Raw genomic sequence first — 21,321 nt, 5'->3', positions numbered from 1 at the left:
AAAACTTCCGGATGATTTCCTAAACTTTTGAAGAATTTTGTGATGCTGTAACACCTCTTGTAGCTTCTGCTGCATCGTGCCCAATGAGCCAATTTCTACCGACAAGCGCAGTCACAGCATCATTTGACCTAAAAAAGCCAAAAAGAGTTTTTCCATTGCAGTTTTTTTTGCATTTTTTGTTTTTTTTTCAGAAATTGACTGGTTTCTGTTAGACATATTTTATATTTCAGTTTAAGCAATTAAAGGTTAATGGGAACCCCCGTTCTGTTTGGTTTGTCCGTTTTGGGACGTTTTGTGGCTCATTCTAACAAAAAGGTAACAAAAACATTGTTAACCTATCAAACTCTGCTGGACCAACCACTGGCTCCTCTGTTTCAGCTTAATGTTGCGAAAATGCATTTAACCTCATTTAAATTCTACAGATCCCAAATTTTCCAAAGCTGAAAAATTGAGAATTTCCACCAAACGGTTAGAGAAAAGTTTTTAAAACCTAAGATTTATTGTGAAGTCAAAGGTTTGACAGATTAAAACTATTTAAACATTTAATTCTTTTACTTTTTTTCAGAACAAACCCACTTATTTTCATTTTTGCAGAACCAAAGTCAAAATAACAGCTATTTATATACAGGTAAAATATCATTTTTGAAAAGTTATTTAGTCCCAAAATATTTTGTAACATAATATTTTTGGACTAAATAACTTGTTAAAAAGGAAAGTCTGGCTGTAAACAAGTACTTTGGTTTTACAAAATTGTAAACAAGTTGGTTTGCACCAGAAAATGCTAAAATTATTATTTTTTCTGTAGTTTTAACCTCTTAAAACCATTTCTTTTCAAAATAAATCATATAAACATTTTACATTTTTGTGAAAATTAACAATTTTCCAGGTCCTTTAAAGTATCTTTGGAAAGTCTGGGATCTCAAATTGAATTTAAAATTAGTTTCAATAAATTTGAGCAGTGTATAGCTGATATGAGTTTAAGTAAAGAATATTATATAACATTTCTGCAAATAGATGCCCCTAAATCCTACACATTGACAGCGATTTGTTTTGATATTGAAATAACCTCAAATACAACTAAATGACAAAATTAATGTTACCATTTCTAGTATAAAAAGCCGATCTTTTTTTTGGTCTCTCCATCAGCTGCAGGTGTTTTTATTATCAATAAATCGCTCATTTATTCTTTAGATTTCTAAAAACAATAAAAAATGCCCATCTGTGTTTTTATGTCAGGCAAAAACAATTATTATACATCAAGTTAGACATTTTATTTGCACAGAAAAGGGGCCGTGACTGACTGATTTACTCAGTATTTACTGTAAGTCTCAACCATTCCTCCTCCTTCGCAGTGCTGCATTGTACTCACATCTCTGTCCTTGAAGCTGATCCTGGTATCTCGCTGTGCAGAGTTCATCAGACCTGCTGCCACTGTCACTGAAGTTTATCCACCCGGAACAAGGCTGCCGCAGAGAGAGGACAACAGGCTGTACTAATGCTCGTTTAGCCTTTAATTAAATACATATTTAGACACCTTGAGTGCAAACATTTGCACATCTGCCCACTAATAAATCTGTCAACAACAGTTTCATTGTTGAATATTGTCTTTATCATATTGTATCAATGCACTGAATTTTTTTTTAATCCTTTGTGTTAAAGGTATGAGCAGACTGCACTCCAAAGATATTAAAATAAAATTAATAGATTAAATTGATTAAATTTGTTTTGCTTGTATGGTCCTTTTGTTACAGTATGTTCCCTCTGTGTGTATATGTGGGTGTGTACAGGTGTGTTTGCATGCATTTGTGTGCATTCACGGTTGTGTTGCGTGTTTATGTGCAGGCATTTGTCCTACTTTTTTTTTTTTTTTTTTTTTTAAGGGTGTGACTGTAAGCCCGCATGTATTTATGTTGAGAAAGCACTGCGTGTACATTGTGGACGGTTTAGCTGGAGCTAAGCAGTGGGAAGAAAAAGAAAAAAAAAAAACCCTCCACATCCCTTTTTGTGCCTATCTGTGTATGCATGTGTGAGTCTGTGAGTGTGTGTTTGTGTGCATGTGTGTTTGTTTCCAGCTCTCACCAGGTTGGGTGCGTTATACTGAGGGCTTCCTGCTGCATCCATCTGCCTGAAACTAAAAAAGCGCCGAGCTGTCACCGCACATTGCAGGTATGTAGTCACGATTAACCTGCACGCGATGACACGAGTCAACTATCACGAGTGTCACGATAACACGCTCTGTTCAGGGGGAAAAAAGGGTGTTAGCCCCGTTAGCATGCTAACTTAACTAGTTGTGTCTTGAGAAATTGGCGCTAGCTGGCTAGTAACCGAGCTAGGTTAGCATTGTATTTTGAAGCGTGGGGGCGAGCTCAGGTTAGCTGCTTTTATGTTACGCCAGGCACGCTGCCAGTTTCCGTTTCATATTTAACAATTGTCGTCGGTGTTTTAGTCGACGGCGGCGCTCGGTTTGCATGTCGAAATCTGGACATTTGGTGCAGATTTCCGTGCGGGAGCTCGAGCGGCTAATGTCAACAGCTAACGCTGGCTAACGTTAGCTCGTCACCGTTAACCTGGTGGTCGCTTGTTGCTGAGCTAACGTCTGTATCCTGTTTACCGACGCTGCTGCTAAAAAAATAACTAAATATGTGTTTATATTTGTTTTACCTTTAACTACCCCATTCTTCGTTTGTCTTATTTAGCACAATTTAAGAGTCGAAATGATCGTTTGGTGTTGCGTTACCGGCCACCCGCTGAGCAGGAATAGCCAAATAATAAACTGACCCGAGGAGCTGTTGGGACTCGCGCACGGCACGTGCTGTCATTTGTCCAGAACAGGTGTTCCAGATGATGCACGCGACTTAATTTGACGACGCGTTAGCTGCTGTTTAGTTGTCACCTCTGTCACCTTCAGCCGCAGCTGTGGGACTTGGCTGGAAAATGACAACAATCAGTGAATGCAGACAGTGATTGTCAGCAGCATTTAATGTGAATTATTAATTTGATTATTTGTGCAAAATTAAAAATGTATGCAAGTGGTGAAAAAATGGCCATCGCAATTTCCCAGTTGGCCAGACCAGTATAAAAGTTTAGTACTGCCAGGCGAAAAAAAAATAAAATAAAAGGTTATTAGTGCCAGGTCAAAATATGTAAAGTTTGTTGTTTCAACAAGATGTTTTTCACGTCTTTATGACATATTTTATAGAAGAAGAAGGTAGAGGGTAGATTTATTGGTCATTTTTTAATCAAAAGGAAATATAATTAAAAAAGTAAAATAAATAAATATACAATATTGAATATAATCATATAAAATATAATATAATATATATTAATTACAATATTACATTTAAATTAATTAATCATAATACCATGCTATTCTCAGGTTATAACAATATTTTCATGTTATAGTATGACATTGTCATGTTAAAACACTGTTTTTTCATGTCATGGTAAGATATTTCATGTTATAATACAATATTTTTGTGTTATGATAAGATGTTTTCCATGTGACAACATGATATTGCCATGTTAAAACACAATATTTTCATGTAATAACACACTATTATGTCATTTTAAAACAATATTTTAATGTTATAACATGATGATTATATCTGATAACATGATATTTTCATGTTATAACAAGATATTTTATGTTCTAATACAATACTTTTGTGTTAAAACATGATATTATTGCGTTATACTAAATAATAGTTTCATGTTAGAACAGATATTTTCATGTTAAAACAGTATTTTCATGTTATAAAGGCACATTTTTCATGTTACGACGCCATGTCTTCATGTCATAACAAGAAACTTTTGTCAGAACAATATACTTACTTATCTTATAATAACGAGAATCATTTCATGTAATATTATGATCCCATATCATGTGATAACATCAAACATTTCTTGTTACATCAAGATGTTTCTCACCTTTTTCAAGATTTTTTTATGTTTTAATAAGATATTTTCATGTACTAACAGGAAACGTTTCTTGTACCTATTTGTTATGTTATAACATGAAATGTGCCATGTGATAATGTGATCCAGTGTCACGTTACATTTATTTATATTTTTTTCTTGCTTGGCAGTTCTACGCCTCTGTAGCTAAAAATCCAAAGATCTGTAATTTATAGTCACTTAAAGCAAACAAAAGAAACAAATCCTTTATTTTAAAAGCTCAATCAGATGAGTGTTTGCTTCTAAAATAATAAATCCTCTATCAGAAAACTGGGAATCATTTATTTTATGTTGACTGATTTTAATAATAATAATAATAATAATAATAATAAAGGTTATTTTTATAGCACTGATCAAAACCAACATTATCAAGTGCTTTACACATAAAATCACAATGAAACAAAAACAAGCAAAAAATACAACACAAAAGAAAAATGTAAAACCAATAGTTAGATTTAAAATCAAACAGAGCTGTGCAAGACCTCAAAGCAAATTCAGGAGTAAGGTACAGTTTGATAATAATATTGATCCTTTAAAGAGAAATTAAAGGATTGCCTTTTCTTAAAAATAAGCGTTAAAAAGTGATTTAAAAGAAGATAGCGATGTAGCACGCCGGAGTTCCTCGGGCAGATCATTCTACATTTTAGCCTCTAAATTTGATGTCTTAGTGTTTAATCTCTCTCACTGTGATTTATTTCAACAGGGTTTGAAGAGAGACAGTGACGCTGGTGGAAACGACCCCTCGACCCTCTCAGGACAACAACGGCAGCTCCTCACACACTCGACCCTCAGCCGAGCAGCGAAGCTTTCATCAGACTCATGACTGTTTGAGGGGACGCGGACCCACCGTGGCCCATGCACTGTACCCGTTTCCCTCCCTGTCCTCCTTATCCCTCAAGCTGACGCAAAACCCCAGACACCTCCCCCTCCCCACCCCCACTCCCACCCCGTCCCCAGCGACTCGCCACCTCCCGCCATGGCGTCCGGCACAGAGACCGTGCACTACATCCACCTTCATAACTCCAGCCAGTCGGTGCTGGAAGCCCTGCGCACGCAGCGGCGTGAGGGCCTCTTCTGCGATGTGACCGTGCGGATACACGATGCCTCACTGCGCGCCCACGCCTGCGTCCTGGCAGCCGGCAGCCCTTTCTTCCAGGACAAGCTGCTGCTGGGTCACTCTGAGATCTCAGTGCCGCCGCTGGTGCCCGCCGAAACCGTGAAGCAGCTGGTGGATTTCATGTACAGCGGCTCGCTGGTGGTGCTGCAGTCGCAGGCCCTCTGCATCCTCACCGCTGCCAGCATCCTGCAGATCAAGACGGTCATCGACGAGTGCACCCAGATCATCTCTCAGAGGAAGGCGGCGGCAGGGGCGGCGAGTGCAGCTGCGGCGGCGGCGGCAGCAGCAGCAGCAGGTGGAGGGTTGCTCGGAGGAGTTCTGCCCAAACAAGAAGAGCGTGGCGGGGGGAAAGGGCGAGAGAGCGGTGGCAGTGGAAGCTGCTCCGTCGGCGGAGGCGGCGGTGGAGGTTACGCAAACTTCTCCAACTTCATGGCTGAATGCGGGGCGAGCAACATGGGCGGGGGGATGGGGGGTGCCAGCGTTAACGTCAGCGAGAGCGGCCCGGGCCCGATGGAGCAAGCCAACACGGTGAGTCTGATGTCACTGGGCGACATGGGCCCCGGCTCCATGTGTGGCGGCGACGGCGGCCTGGGCTCCGGGGCCGGCACAATCCTCATGAAGCAGAGCCCCAGCTGCACTCAGGATGTCAGGTACAAGCTCCGAGACCTGTTGGCGCAGACGGCCAACGGAGCCAGCACTAGTAGCACAGGGAACCTCTCAGCGGGCTGCAGCTCCGGTGTGGGCAGTGTGGACAGCATCGGCAGGGACAGCCTCCGCGGCAACACAACTGACCTCTCTGATGACCTGGTGGGGATGGACCGATACAGCGAGGAGGAGGACATGGACGGGAGAGAGCGGGGAAGAGACGGAGACAGAGACAGGGGGGCGAGCCACAGCCGCAAGCAGAGGCAGCCGCTAAGACTCCAGGTAGGGGGATAAGGGGAAGGGTTGCCATGGTTACAGCTTTCAGGCATGCAGAGCTGCAACGGTTTGCTTTTCTTTCTTTTTCTGCTTTTCCCTCTTCTCACACTGCATTGGCGTATATCGCTGAGATGTTTCTGCACTTTGCACAATTGAAGAGGAGCTCTCGTCTCAACTTCAGCAGTAATTGCCTTGTTGATGTCATATGGACTTCTGCATATTTACTGTAGGTCGTTAAACTCATTAGTGCTGCTTTAGGGGGTTGTAGCCGGGTCAAGTCATTGTTGTTCATTGTTAACTGTCTGCTGCCTTTGAGCTCTGTTGTAAAGATAATTATTTTTGCTGCTCTTAATTGGATCTTTTTCTCTTTAGGTGCTGGGAGGAGAAGGTGTGGTGGTGAAAGATGAAGGGGTTCAGGACCCAGATGGGACCGTGTACGCCATGGAGGACGGGAGGCGGGACGGAGAGCAGGAGGGCTCCCAGGAGTCCATGGCAGGCTTTGGACAGGTGAGTTTTAATCAGAGTTGAGTCAATGAATGACAACAACTGATAAAAGCAAAAAATGCTAAAATGTAAAACCATACAAGAGACGTAAAGCTCACGTTTACCGAACATTTAAATAATTAATCAACCACTGCTTGCAGAAGCATTCAGAGCATAAAACATAATGCAGATTTTAGACTTTGATTTCAAGCTAATACTTTGCTGAAAAACATTTTGCTTGAGAAAGGAACTTTTACCGTATTGTGTTAAATTTATTCTCAGCATTTCTGTCACAAGTCTTGAAATAAGTAGAGGAAAAAAAAACCCATAGTGGAGCGGATTTATGCCGCAGCCTGCTGTACCCTGCAGACTACACAAGGAACATCTGCCACACAGTCAAAAGGATTCAGCTTTGCCTGTCAGTTTTTCTCAAAAGTGCTGCAGAGTAAGTCAAGATCGGAAATGGAATAATCCACTCAATTTAGGAGGTTAACGCGTTGTGTCTTTCATGCGGAGCGAAGCATGTGATCACTAATTTACCCGTTTCAGCTCGAAATAATCTAATCTTCTGTCTTTGAGCAGTTTTTTTCTGGGCTGCCCTTCAGTTCATGTGACATCTCTTACTTGCGTGTCTGGGCATAGAAACTATTTAAAAACACATTTACTAAAGAGCCTTTCATGTGCTCTTCAATGCTGGAAGTGTAACAAAAAACATACCACTGGTTGTAGTACATCAATTATTTTCCAAACTACTTGTGTTTTTATCCTCACACTGCGTTATTTGATCCCATAGATTTTAAGATTTTCTGTGCACAACTTTTTAGTGTATGTCTTAAATGTGTCTCTTCTATCAAATTGATTGTTATAGCCACTATTTGGAAATAGTTTTAATTTAAAAACATTTTTGGATTTGTGACATAATAAAAGTGTCTGCAGAGTGAAGTGATATGATGAAGTATATCATAAGTTAGATGGTATTTGTCAAGCTGTATAGATTTGGCTGACTTCATTATTAGTTATGAGATACTTGTCTTTTATATGCCTGTTAAATCTCATCTGCCATCATCTCATCTGGTTTAGGAAACGTGTGTGAATGTGAGGTGAGATTACATGCAGGATGCACTGCAGCTGAGATGTGATCAGATCTGCTAGTGGTCTGACTCACTCTGTGACTGGATCTCAAGGCAGGTTTAAAACTGCGCACACTAAAATTGCAAATATAAAATACGCCTAATGGAAACACGACAGTTTTGAAAAAAATTCCATTTATCACAAAAAACTTTTTACACTCGCATGAGGTGGTTTTTCAAGTGATTTGAAAATGTCATATTTTGCAAAACTGCAGTGGAAACACTTTTTCGGCCTTTATAGGTCACACAGGAGCTGTTATTGCATCTCAAAACTCTTCAAAAGTTGAGGGGATCATCTTGAAGTTTTGAATCCACAATTCCTCTGTGAAATCGTGGACTATCAGCTCCCAGAAATCCCTCATACGTGGTTGCTCACACTATAAGGGGCTCGCCTTTCCATTATCACTCGTATAGCATGCCTACGTCGCCTTTGATTGGAATTAATGACGGCTAGTGTGGTGGCTGCAGTAGAAATAAAGCTGCCGATGTTTTGAACATCCATCGCCATGGTTACTGGGATGTTATTGCCAGAGGAGAAGTCACATAACATCACTCAATGGAGACGCAGTCATCTCGCAATTATGTTTTTTGAAAAAAAAATCAAAAATCAATCAAGTTTTGCGCAAATCCGTAATAAAAACCCGCCTTCAGACAGATGTGAGTGACAGTTGGACCACATTTTAAAGAAATAAAAACATGTTGGAAGGTCGCCCAACTCCACATCTTCTGTCTAAAATCTGTAAATCAGCATTGACTGTATGTCAAAATGAAAGATGCTTCCTTCCACTGCGCAAAAACGAACCCAAAATATCAATAAGAGGCTGCTGACATCTTGTGCAGGTGATATCATTTCGAGCTGCACAATAGCGATGAAGTTTAAGCGTAGTGTCAAGTTCATGCCCGTACACCTGTTAGACAATAATGAGCAGCACCACTGAATGTAAGCGTGCCGTTTCGCACACACAGCTGTCAGTCATTTTTGGATCTGCAATTATCTCAACACAGACTTTTCAAGAAGGTGGGTGGTTGAAGGAATGAAAGATGCAGGCTGTGTCTGCACGATCGAACACCCGTGGAAAACTCAGAAAACAAACCCTGTTTTGATACAAAGAAGCAAAATGGCAAAAGCAGCTCTAGCAATTTTCCATCATTTGCAGCAATTAACAACATGTTAGGGCAGTTAATCAGAGTATGCACGGCTGCACGTAAACAGGAATATTAGTGGCATATTTACTTTAATTAGCCATATAAACAGCTTAGCTGGAATATTGTCTTTTCCAGATTAAGGGCGCAAATCTGAATAATTTGGACTTCAGTTAAGATTTCGATTACAGGTTGAAGATTTCTTTGTGAGTGATGGAAAGCTCTCCTGCTAATGCGTGGGTTGCAAGTATAGTGTTTGTTGAGTAGTGATAAGAGAAAATAGAGAAAGAGGAATATATGTCATGTGACAAACTGCAGCTTGCATGATGCAAAACAGGCAGATTTGATGAACGCTGATCACCAGGTCTAAAATGTAAAGATCTCTTATCAGATGTCATCATTCACATGCATGCAGGGCTGCTTTATTTTAACGTTTCATGTGCAGGGTTGTATTTTTTTAGGTATTTAATGAAGTCAATTAACCTTTCGAAACCTGGGCTGACGTGCTGCATTCAGACTTCTTTCACAAGTATATAAACCTCTGAACTCTGAGCAAAGTGGTTTGATTTCTCTCAAAAACATGGGGGAAAAGGCAATGGGCAACTTGGTAGGAAACATCCTGGAAAATGCAAAAAAGAGCCACCTTTTTTAAATAAATAAATTAGATTTTTTTTTTATTTTAACTCCTGTGTTTTTTTTCACATTTTTTTTGTCTGTTTGTTTTTTGCTCATTTTCAGGCACTTTTCTTGTATTGTTTTTTACCAATTTCTTGCTCTTTCTGGGTCGTTTGTTCTCAAGTTGCTCATTACTTTCTTTCCATCAAGCCAGTTTTCCCAGGTTTCAAAGGGTTAACCAAAAACAGACATTTAACTCTTTGTAGGAGTGGCTAACATTTACTCAATAATGATGCATTTCACTGTTGTGTTATCAAAATACATAGACCATATATGGGATTTAAATCCACGTTGCTGTCCCATATATGGCTGGTTAAACTCTATCAGCCTCTCTGACTCACAAACAAAACTTCACTGCTCCTTTTCGTTAGGCGAGCTCCACCTATTCTGGTATTTCCTCTCTGATCATCTTCCCAGCCATACATCCAACTGTACGTTTGATCACGCTGCTGTTTTGACAGCAATGCAGCTCGACTGGTCAGACCGCACCAAGCGAGTTGATCTTTCCAACGTCTGCGTGCATGTGTAGGACTGGGGGTGAAAAATAGGTCGTAAATGCAAATAATGGGGGATGTGGTCTGTAAATATTTGTGCACGAGAGGATCCATGGTGGAGTTATAAAAATGAGTAGCTAGGGCTTTTGTTCCTTCATGCAAACTTTATTCACCAAAGGAGCACGGAGACGGACAGGATCTATGGAGCAGGTGAGCGTGCAGCGTCCTGTTAAAATATGTGCATATGAGAGAAGTGAACCTGAGACTTCATGGACGTGTTTTCTAAAAAGATTTAATCAGCACGAGGGTTGTAGATTTATTGTTTTAGCGATCGTTGAGATGCAGCCAAAACACAAATACAGTCCAAACTGGTGTCAGATTTTTGATATGTGTGTTTTGATCTTTGAAGATGTTTGTTTGTGTCTTCAAGGATTTCTACGATGAGCAGGGGGTGTTTTCGGAGAGTTTCTGGCCCCAGAGTGAGTCTCCTCAAACCATGGCTTTCAACCCCAGAGGAAGGGTCAACAAGCCTCTGACTCCGCCTCCAACCACGCAGTCCATCAACAACCAGGTCAGTGTGCTCCGTCACTTATATCAAACACTATGATTGTGTTTAATTTGTACTGTAATTACAAAAATATCTCTACAAACTGGCTGTAAGGTTTAAGGAGCAGTGTGTAAGTTTTAGGGGGATTTAGTGACACCTAGTGGTGAGGACTGCAAGTTGCAACAAGCTGAAACTTGTTGCTAACTACGTTGGCCAACGCAAAATAACGCTCTCTATGTAGATATAAAAATCTCATTTTAAGGTAACGAAAACACAGTGATTCTTATTCCATAAAATCCTGCACACTGGACCTTTAAAGGGTTGTCAGAGCGCTAAGTAGAGCTGCAGTTACATTTCGTGTGTCACAGTTGGAAAACAAACAGACACTTGACATTTTCAGGCGGCAAAAATATTTGCATTGTTGTCAGTCAAAATTAATGTACACTCAACAATCTGCTGGGCTCAGAAATGTTTAAAATTATGACATCAGATTATTCTCTGGTGTTTTTTTGTTGTTGTGCCAACAGATAATAAACATGGTGATCAAACTGGAGCTGCAACGATTAACTGATTAGTTTTCAACTATGAAATGACTCGTCAACTAATTGATAGTTGATTAATCAGTTTGAGTCATTTTGTTTGTTTGTTTTTGGCAGAAAAAAAGTAAAAATTTGTTTTTTTTTCAGCTCCTTAAATGTGAATATTTTCTGGACAATAAATATCTTTTGAGTGTGCATGAAACACATGAGGATGTTATCTAGGGCTTTGGGAAACTCTGATTGACATTTTTGACTTTTTGTTGACATTTTATAGGCCAAAGAATTAGTTGATTATTCAAGAAAATAACTGACCGATTAACTGATAATTACACTAATCATCAGCTGCAGCCAAATATCAAATATGGAGAATGCTTAGACCACATCTTGAAGATGCAAAGTTCATAAGATGCATTAATTAAAAAATAGCTCTCCTTATTATATATTATATTATATTATTATTATACAAAGTGGTGGAAGAATAAGCCAACTCCGACATTTAAAAGAAGAATGTCTCAAATTGTTTCTTTTAAAGAATTATTTAATTCATTCATATATTTTTTTAAGCAGAAAACTGTGTAAGCACTAAGCTGTCACAACATGAACAAAAGCAAAACCAGCATTAACAATAAATAATTATTCAAATGCATTAACTGGGAATAAAACATTACTCAAGAACACCTTTAAACCTTCCCCAAAGATACTTTCATGGACCCAGCTTTTTTTTGACACACTAAAACTAAAACAAACTTTCAGGCGATTACAGAAAGAACAGTAAAATCTGAAATATCTCAGGTTTAAATATTACAAACACTTAAATAATTTGCACCCAAAAGAATCTGCAGTTATTATTAATATATGGATTTCTATACTTTAATCCAGAGGGTAATCCTGACTGGACCCACGGCATCGACAGCATCTATAAGACAAGAACGTGGTCATTTCTTTGTTAAAGGCAGCTTATTTAAGATGAGATATCTGCTGTATTTCTATGTGATTGACAGAAAGCAGACATAAACGCAATGCAGCTTTTAAATTAACGAAAAACAAGCCCGCTCAAGTCAGAGCAATGAAACAAAGATAACAAAGAAAAACCAAACAAAGGCTTCACTTTACAAAGCTGGACTTTTTTTCTCCTCAGACTTTTACCTTCACCGTTTGATTGACAGGTGTGTTGACTTTGGAAATTAAAATGAGGAAAAAGAGGATTTGCATTTGATGTTTTGTAGAGTGGGCACACGACCTTGTGGGAAAAAAAGGTGCATGTAAACGGAAGCGCTGCCATTAAATTGTCACCTTTGTACAATAATAATTAAACAATGAAATGGCAAAGTGAAATATAATTACCATTTGTCAAAAATAACTTGATTATAAGCTGTTTTTTTATTATTCAAATGACAGGGTCACTTTAGAAAAGGACAAGCAATATTTTTTAAATCCACTAGTTTGTGAATACATTTCAGCAGCAGACAGTTTGCATACCGAAACTTTAAAAAAAAACAAGTGCACAGGTCTTTGCATCAGAATTTAAATTCATAATTTCCAGCAGCAAAGCCGTAAGTAGAAAGTGGCTAAAACCAGAAATACCTACAGCTGATGATTGGATTGATATTATAGACGACATCTATAGGCTGGAAAGGATTACTCTGGCTATTAGACTGAAACAGGACATTTTTTTAAAAAGATGGGGAAGCTATTTAAAGTGAATTGTTTATGTATTTATTTTTAATGGTTTTCACATTCTTGTTTGTAAACTGACTAAATCCAACATCCTGGTTGTATTCATGAAGTTTGTTTTTCCCTTTTTAAAATTTGTTTTTCTAGGTTCATATTAGGGCTGGGTGAAATGGGGCTGAAAATTACATTGCGATATTTTTAGGCTATATCTCGATACACAATATATATCCCGCTAGTTTTAAATCTCCTCAAAAGCACTTAATTTATGCTACAAAATAACACCTTTTATTCCATTTCACAATATAACTTTATCCCATATCTAAGATGATATATGTTCTAAATACATAATAACCATTTATTTTTATTCTGGCCCCAGTTCATATCTGTACTTATATTTACTTCACTGGCTCTTTTTGGCCTTTGTATTTTTTATGTGAATTCACTTTTGTAGTATCTGCGTATGTATCTCAAAGAGATAAGACTACTAAGCTCTATGAGGACTATTTATTTGGATCTTGTCATAATTTTAAAAAAAAAATTGTGTACGTAATGAAAAACAATGCAATTTCATATGAGATTTTTAAAAATTGTTTATTGATTTTCAATCTTACTAAATAGTAAAACAAAAAAATTACAGTGCATAGAAACATATCCTAACTATAAATAAAAATAAAAACAGCAGGAAGTAATGTCGGGTGCAGTTTTTTGTAAACTTTTACTTAAATAATGGAGATATATTTCAACCGACGCGAACACTGAATGTTTGGGGTGTTTTCGTCCTCAGCTTCTCTTCCAGTACCCAGTGAGCCAGTCGCAGCCGGCTCCGTTCTACGTGGGCGGGCCCATGGGTGGCATCGACAGCATGGCGGGGACGGAGCCCAGTCAACAGGCCCCGCCTCCGGCGCCCATGACCCCAGCCCCGCCTCCCTCCGCCTCCTCCTGCTCTGCAGGCCCCTCCCCCTCCTCCCAGGGATCTGAGACCTCGTTCGACTGCACGCACTGTGGCAAATCTTTACGTTCCAGGAAGAACTACAGCAAGCACATGTTCATCCACTCCGGTGAGTCTCGTCTTCTTCTCCCACGCCTTCATACGTCGATCTTTCCTCATGTGGGGCGTTTCCACTTGTAGGTCGGTTCAGTTCAATTTGGTACACATTTTTTTGTGTTTCCAATGTGAAAAGTTGTGGATGGTACCTTTTTTTAACTTTTTTTTTGGCTTTTGGCTAGGGTTTGGCGAATAAGACATGATAAGACTTATGGAAAAAAGTCTTATCGTGATAATTTTTTTCATATCAGTCAATATCGATATATATCAGGATGTACATCAAATAACTTTTCTGTCAAGTTTAATGGTTCCCTTTGACTCCTAAGTGAGATATGTAGATATCATCAGGTTAATTTTGGTTTAAATATTTATTTTCTGTCAGACATTGAACATGACAAATATACTGTAGAACAGCATCACCAGCTGGAGGACCTATTCTACCAAAATTCAAAGTTGCTAAAATTTCCTCCCAGCAAAGATCTGAACCTCATACCTAAAATCAATATCACCATTAACTTAACATTTTACTGTGATTACGATTAATGAAGGATCATTTTGTCTTTTGCTTGTTTTTACATTTTTTGTGGTTTGTTTTTTTTGCCCTCATAGTTCACTGACACAGTGTCATGTGACCATGGTGTGTTAGAGTGTAAAAAACGTATGATTTATTATTATTTATTAAACTTTTCAGCATTATATAAAAATGAAAAGCTCCATCTTAAACAAACTTCAGGTAAATTTAAGCACATTGTGCTGATAATAGGCCGACCTCTCCTGACTGCAGGACTCTGACTTCAGCTTCTGTCAAACTTCTGTGCTGTTAATCATTTTCCTCAAGAAAAAAAACAACTTTTGAGTCGGCCTACTTCTCCTATAGCTTCCAACAGCCTGCCAACATTCACAGTCAGAGAAAGGCTGAAAATAAGCTCATGTGCTTGTGGCCCCGGGCCCCCAAAACATTACATCTGCCCCTGGTAATAATAATGAGAGCTCAGCGCGAGCGGCTGGATGAGACACGGAGCGACGCGTCCTGGTGTTTCTAAATAATTCATCCAAAGTCTGATTAAAGCTGAAACTAACACAAAGTCGTCTGTAGAGTCTGAAGAAGTCACTTTCACCTCTGCAGATGTTACGTTTCAGACACTTTGGTGCTTTGAGGAGAAGCTGCGCTCTGTTTGTCTGTCTCACTGCGCTGCTGTCAGACCATCGGCTGTTTGATCCGCGATTTACAGTTTAAAAGAGAATCATACAAAACAACAAACAATAAACGAAAACAGCTAAAAAAATATATATTTTAGCAAAAACAAGAAAACAAACACGGTAAGATGTAGAATTCTAATTAAAAACATTTACTCTTGATTAAAACAAGATCTGAAATAAGGCATTTGAACAGCCGTAATGATAGAAGAGTGTCCAAATTTTGGCTCTTTTGCAGATTATTCTATATATAAGGTGCACGGTGAGAGAATGACATTTTTCCTAGTTCAGACCTTAAATGAGGCACCCACTCCCCTAACTGAGCTACTGGGCACCCTGTGGACGGGGATGGTACCTGTAGTACCTTTGCTACCCTATTTGTGGTTGCCCTCTGCTTGGGGTACCCAGCACACTGATCCGGCACTAAAAAGTGGAGCCAGAGACGCTTTAGTCCCTTGATTGTTCAGCAGAGAATCAACACTCTGTGCTCAGAGCTGAGTCATGGCTGCTTTAACCCCAGTTCACACCATGACAGGTTTTTCATACATCAGTGAACTCGGACCACAAAATGAAAGAATGTTTTCAGCCTGCAGCAGCAGCTGCAGACTGTGAAAAAATCTTTTAATTCACTGGGCCGACTGCCGGGAAGTATATAGCATAAAACTGATGCCGCATACCACAGCATTTATAGCCTAAGCTTATTTGTAATTTGCTAATTTGCAATTTGCTAATTTGCAATTTGCCTAGATGGACCTTTTTAAATACATAAGACTCAACAACTACATAAAATACTGTACAAACATGATTTGACACAATTTAAAACACCAATTGTAATACAAATACATGAGAAGGAGACTCCAGGGCACAGTGTTACAGAGAAGTAGTGTGTCCTGATTGTGTGTGCATACTGCATTCAACAGTACATTTAATTTATTTTATTTATAAAAACAACACACAATCAATCTTTCTCAAAATCTAAAAGGAGTTGATTTGTTCTTTCACCTCTTTGCACTAATAAGGTGATCTATTTTTTAATTGCTGCATCCTTTGAACTCTGCACCTTCAAGATGTGCTATGTGCATTCTCCATTTTTGATAATGGGCCGCAACTAATTAATAGTGTAACTGTGAATTTATCAGTCACTTGTTTTCTCTTGTTTTTGTTCCATAAAATGCCCAAAAAAGGTGAAAATGTTAGTCAGAGTTTCCCTAGATTGCATCCTCACATCTTGTTTCACACATAAGCAAAAGATATTTAGCCATCTGGCTAATTTTCAGCTGGCACTATGTCCTGAAAACTGTAATTAGATTATTGAGCAACGACAGCAGGACACACGTACGTCATTCCCACCGCAATTAAGCGGTGCATGCAAGTGTTTTAAACCTGCTAAATATGAGCGATTGGCTGTATTCCCACTGTTGTCTTGGTGGTGTGTCTGTGCGACGTCATGGACAGGCAGAAGAACAGGTGAACGGTAGACAGCAGCTGGAACAGAGGTTTGTAAAAACTTTTCAGTGGTTTGTTCTCGTTATTTAACTCTTACATATGAAGTCCTCCTTTCAAACTCGGTGCAGATGTATTTGGCTCTGTGTTTTAGCACTGCTTTGGAGGAGAGGGAGGGTAATTAGTGATGGCGCAGCATTGCATCTTGCTGGTTAAGGAGCTGAAATTCACCCGGGTGTTGCATTCCCATCAATGACTATATGAGCCGGAGGCGATAAAAACCCGTGTCGACTGCAGAGTCCGGTGTGAATGCCGATTTCACGCATTCTCATTGCAATAAAAAGACAGATGTTAGCAGGTATTAGTATGTGATTTGTAACGCACCTCTATGTCTGTTTTTTCCCCTCCAGGTCAGAAACCTCATCAGTGCTCCATCTGCTGGCGCTCCTTCTCCCTGCGCGACTACCTCCTCAAACACATGGTGGTGCACACTGGCGTCAGGGCCTTCCAGTGCTCCATGTGCGGCAAGCGCTTCACCCAGAAAAGCTCGCTCAACGTGCACATGCGCACCCACCGTGCCGAGCGCACCTTCCAGTGCAACGTGTGCCACCGGGCCTTCACCCACCGCACCTTGCTGGAGCGCCACGCCCTGCAGCACGCCCACCACGCCCCCCAGGGCCAAGGCCAGGGGCGTGGAGCCGACATGACCTCACCTACCAAGCACAGCCCTCCGGCTCTGGGAGGGCCCTCAGGTATGGCTGGCGCGGCTGGCATGGTCGGCAGCATGGCCAACATGCCCAGCCACGGAGCTTCCTCCACCTAGAGAGAGATGGGGGAGACACGAGGGGGAGAGGGGAAGGTCAGTGAGCCCATTCCTTCAACCGAAACTTATTTGGTCCTAACAGCCTTGTTGATGTTTTGTTCTGGCGGGAACAGCGCGTACAGGTTCCCATTGTTTTAGCTTAACGACACCTTCAAATCAGGGTTCCTACACAGGGCTGGAAACTCAAGTTTGAAAATGATGTAAATTTTAAAGTTTGGAATTGCACAAAAATCCTGGAAAAAAAAAAAAAAAAAAGTTGTTCCCCTTCCCTGAAACCCATCTTAAATAGTTGTAGTCCTACTGTCATTTCCTGTGTTGTGACATTTGTTGCCGTGACGACTAATCATAAGCTATAGTGCGACATTGCTAACAATCACACACCTCGTTGAGCAGCCATCCAAACAACAGCCAAAAAAGAAAAAAAAAAGTTTGATCTTGACTTTTGAAATAGAGGATGTGTAGGAACCCTGTTTCAAAGACACCAGAGAGTCACCAAAGAGGTTAGGAATACAGAGCGGGTTTGGGAGTGGGTGAGGGCGAGGGAGGCGTTGGGTTTGCAGGTGGAGGCGAGGGGGTGGGATGGGAAGTCGGGGTTTTACGGAGATGCAAGTTAGGGAAAATACGGGGAAGCACGGGTTGGCGGGGAGGGGGTGCAAGGTTTTATTCACCCTCAGTTCATTTAATTCAAGTCGAAAATTGGAGTTTGTTGAGTTTCAGTTTCTCTGAGTGCAGAAAATATAACTGTGGGTTTGTTTACAACCCAGTCTCCTCTTTGAAGCACTTTGTTTATCCCGACGACTCAGCTAAGTGGCTGAGAAAAACAACGTATTGATTTCCAAAATATGACCAACAAAAGACAGAATTTCTCTTAAAAGCTGAAAGATTTTAAACAAATCTCTAAGTGGGAGCTTGTGTGATGACAGCTTGTTATGTTGGCCATCGATTTTTAGTATCTTTTGTTTGGTATTTTTTAAATCTTTCTAAGTTTATGTTCAGATTTAAACGTTACGGCCTCATTGTGTAACAAGTGAAGTCTGCCAAACATTAAAGAATAAGATTTTCCAAACCCCTTTAGAAGGTAGCATATTTAGTTAAAAAGGTTGTTAAACTCTTAAAGAATCAGTTACATGGCACTACAAAGCACTTAAACACAGACCTTTAACCCTTTGAAGCCTGAAGCAAATTGGCCTGATTCCTTTCAAGAACAAAAAATGGCAATGAATAACTTTACCAGAAACAACACAAAATTTTTGGCAAGACAGTAGCTAAAATGACAAGAATAATACATGAATTTTTTCAAAAGGAAAAGAAAGGTCAAAAATAAACAAGGAAATGACCTTAAAAAGAAACATTAGGGTTTTTTTCTATATCATAATTCAAATACATATAATAATTATACATTTTATATTTTTTTTTTGCTATTTTTCTCTCATTTTTCTTGTCACATTTTACAAATTTCTTAATTACTAAGAATTTCTTTATTTACATTTATTGCTAAGTTGCTCATTGCCTTTTTTTCCATGTTTTCAAAATAAAGCAAACTAAGTTTCTTATTACTTTTCTCTAGTGTTTTTAGAAGAAATCAAGCCGATTCGCTCAGGCCTCTAAGGTTTAAAATCAATTTGCGGATGCAAAGAAGGTGCAGAGATGCGTAAGACCTGGAAACGCTCACTGATCAGATCAGACCGGGTGTTTTTTGGAGGGGACTTTAAAGAAATGGGTGCTTAAAAAGAGCATTTCAGGTAGAGGGTGAATACCGGCGTTCAGCACAGACAGTTTGAAGAAAATAAAGCATTTTTAGAACCCCAAAATGCAAATATGAACCTTAAAAGTAGCATAGTGTGATTTCTTTAAATTAAATTTGAAAAAATCTCAGTTCAAACGCACCTTTAAAAGGCTTGTTTTTATAAGTTTTCCCTTTTTTTTGATATATAAAGAAAGAAATGCACCTCCTGAACTAAATGAATTGAATGTGAATGGAGCGCGGCGCTATTCACGAGCAAACCAGGGTGACAAAGAAGGTTGATGAATGATTCGATAAAGAAGGAAAGTAGTCCGAGCTGAGTGGGACTACAGCAGGGAGGGGGGAGGAGGAGGGGGAGGAGGCGTGATGCACAGCAGTGTGAATGAAATTCACCATCATCCATCAGACAGCTTTGTAACATTTTCCACAGGCGCCACTGGTCGGCCCCAGGATCATATACCTCGAACCAGGACGAGCCCCCGGCGGCTCGGAGGGACACTATTTTCTCATATGAAATGTTTGGGAAACATTTCGGCATGTTTTACACTCACACACACACACACCTACAATTACCTCGGTGGTCCAAAGACAGGCATTATGCTTCACATCTTTTAAGCTACATCAAACGAAGAAACAGTGAAAACTAAAGCTACCATAGATCCGTTTACTTTTTTGGAAAACTTACTAAAGTACTTCTATGTAAAATTCCTGTACATCGCTACGACGCTCAGTTTGTTATTTGTTGCTCATGTGATTCTTTGAAGCAGAAATAAGGCAGAACATTTAAAAAAAAAACAAAAAAAACTTTTAAAGTGAAAGAGCCATTCAGAGGAAGTTAAACGTTGAATAATAACTATGACAAATCAATGATTTTTATCAGGATTTTTATTGAGTGTTTGGTTGTGTTTTGTCTTTTGGGGCTCTGGTTAATAATAAATGGGAAGTGTTTGTTGCTTAAAAAAAAATCTTTAAAAGCTTTTCTCGCAGCACTTAAAAAAAACAACTTTTTAACGTTTTAGTAAAAACTAAATTAATCATGAAAATGTACAATCACCCCTACAAGTTTTGACAAAGTCAAACTAGTGATAATTTGAATTATCACATTAATATTTATTACAATTTGATCTCTATGCACAATTCAGTTTGCACATCATGTTACTTAGACGTAGATGTTGTCGTCCCCTGAAGTATTTGGCCGAAGATTGTTTTGTTTCCCTTATTTTTACGCCTAAAAGGTGATTTTAAAAAGACCTTCTGTGTCCCTGCTTTTTGCTCATTTTCCTTAATGTTTGTAAGTCGAAGCATTATATGATATTCAGTAGTTTACTTAAGCTTTGTAAGAGCCTTCTAATTGACATGATTTCATAAGTGAACCTCCCGAACAAGTGACACATTTTTGAGCTTCAGAACTTTGTGAGGGACGAGACAATTTGACTAAAAATATCACTTTAATCGAGACGTTTTTTTTTCTTTTTAAAAAGGAGTGTTTCCAGCAAAGATGTAGATTCAAATCCTTTGTGTCTGGATTTCACTATAAATATTGACATTAAATGTCCCATTTAAATGTGGAAAAACTGCTTATTTACAGGCCCTGGCAGCGTGTGTTCATTGGCCTCTGAACACTGCGAATCGATGCGCAGTCGTTTGTTTCGCCAGCGCGTCGTGCTAGAAAAGACGTTAAAAAAAGAGTTTAAGAGAAGCTGGACTGAAACTCCTCCAACTCACGGTTGGTTATAAGCTATATGTAAAATTAAACGCCAAACCTTTGGTGCTTTTTTCTTTTTTTTTTTGGAAATCTTTACCTCATTTTCCAGTTGCCAACACCATGCTGTGGTCTGGGTTTGGTAAATAAGCAGTGCTGAGCTGTTTCAGAGGTTTGATCCATCCTCAGCAGTGGAAGTGGTTTTGGTGCATTTTGTCTGAGGCGGACCCTTGTACAGTACTGTAATATGTGTGCTTTGAAGCCATGTCAGCGCATTGTAACGTACTGTGTTATGCCTTTTTTTTCTTCTGTTTTATTTGTTTTATCGGGAGGGAAGTTAATTGTTTTTCTACATTAATATTTCTTTAACAGAGATTAAAATATGTCAGAAGAAGAAACGGTCATTTTATAAAAAAAAAAGAAAAAAAAGAAATCACTTGTCATCGTAAAACCACATCTTTTATGTATAAAAAGACTAAAGGCATGATTTTAACTTTTTCTGAGAACTTAGATGTCGTACTCAATAAATTAATTGAATTTTAAAAAAAAACATGAGTGATTTCAAAGATTTCTTTCTCCAAATAAAAAAGTCTTAAAAATCTGTGCTAGTCACAGAGGTGTTTTTTTATTTTATTTTTATTTTTTCAATTAGAGTTTAAGTGTGTGTGCATCTGTGCGTCCTTCATGCGC

The 21,321-nt window shown here is 39.2% G+C and overlaps 1 protein-coding gene across 1 annotated transcript; it reads left to right on the top strand.

Moving 5' to 3' along the window:
• Positions 1-1,888: 1,888 nt before the first annotated feature.
• Positions 1,889-21,232, top strand: zbtb45 (zinc finger and BTB domain containing 45). The gene is made up of 6 exons (XM_042485559.2): positions 1,889-2,166; positions 4,658-5,998; positions 6,365-6,499; positions 10,348-10,488; positions 13,462-13,735; positions 16,773-21,232. Exons 2-6 carry the CDS (start codon positions 4,931-4,933, stop codon positions 17,183-17,185), a joined length of 2,031 nt encoding a protein of 676 aa, XP_042341493.2. The 5' UTR covers positions 1,889-2,166; positions 4,658-4,930; the 3' UTR covers positions 17,186-21,232.
• Positions 21,233-21,321: the final 89 nt, after the last annotated feature.

This window comes from Plectropomus leopardus, chromosome 3, assembly GCF_026936395.1.
Source record: "Plectropomus leopardus strain MGB_pleo_1.0 chromosome 3, ASM2693639v1, whole genome shotgun sequence".
NCBI lineage: Eukaryota > Metazoa > Chordata > Actinopteri > Perciformes > Serranidae > Plectropomus > Plectropomus leopardus.
This window is presented reverse-complemented; position numbering and strand designations above follow the sequence as displayed.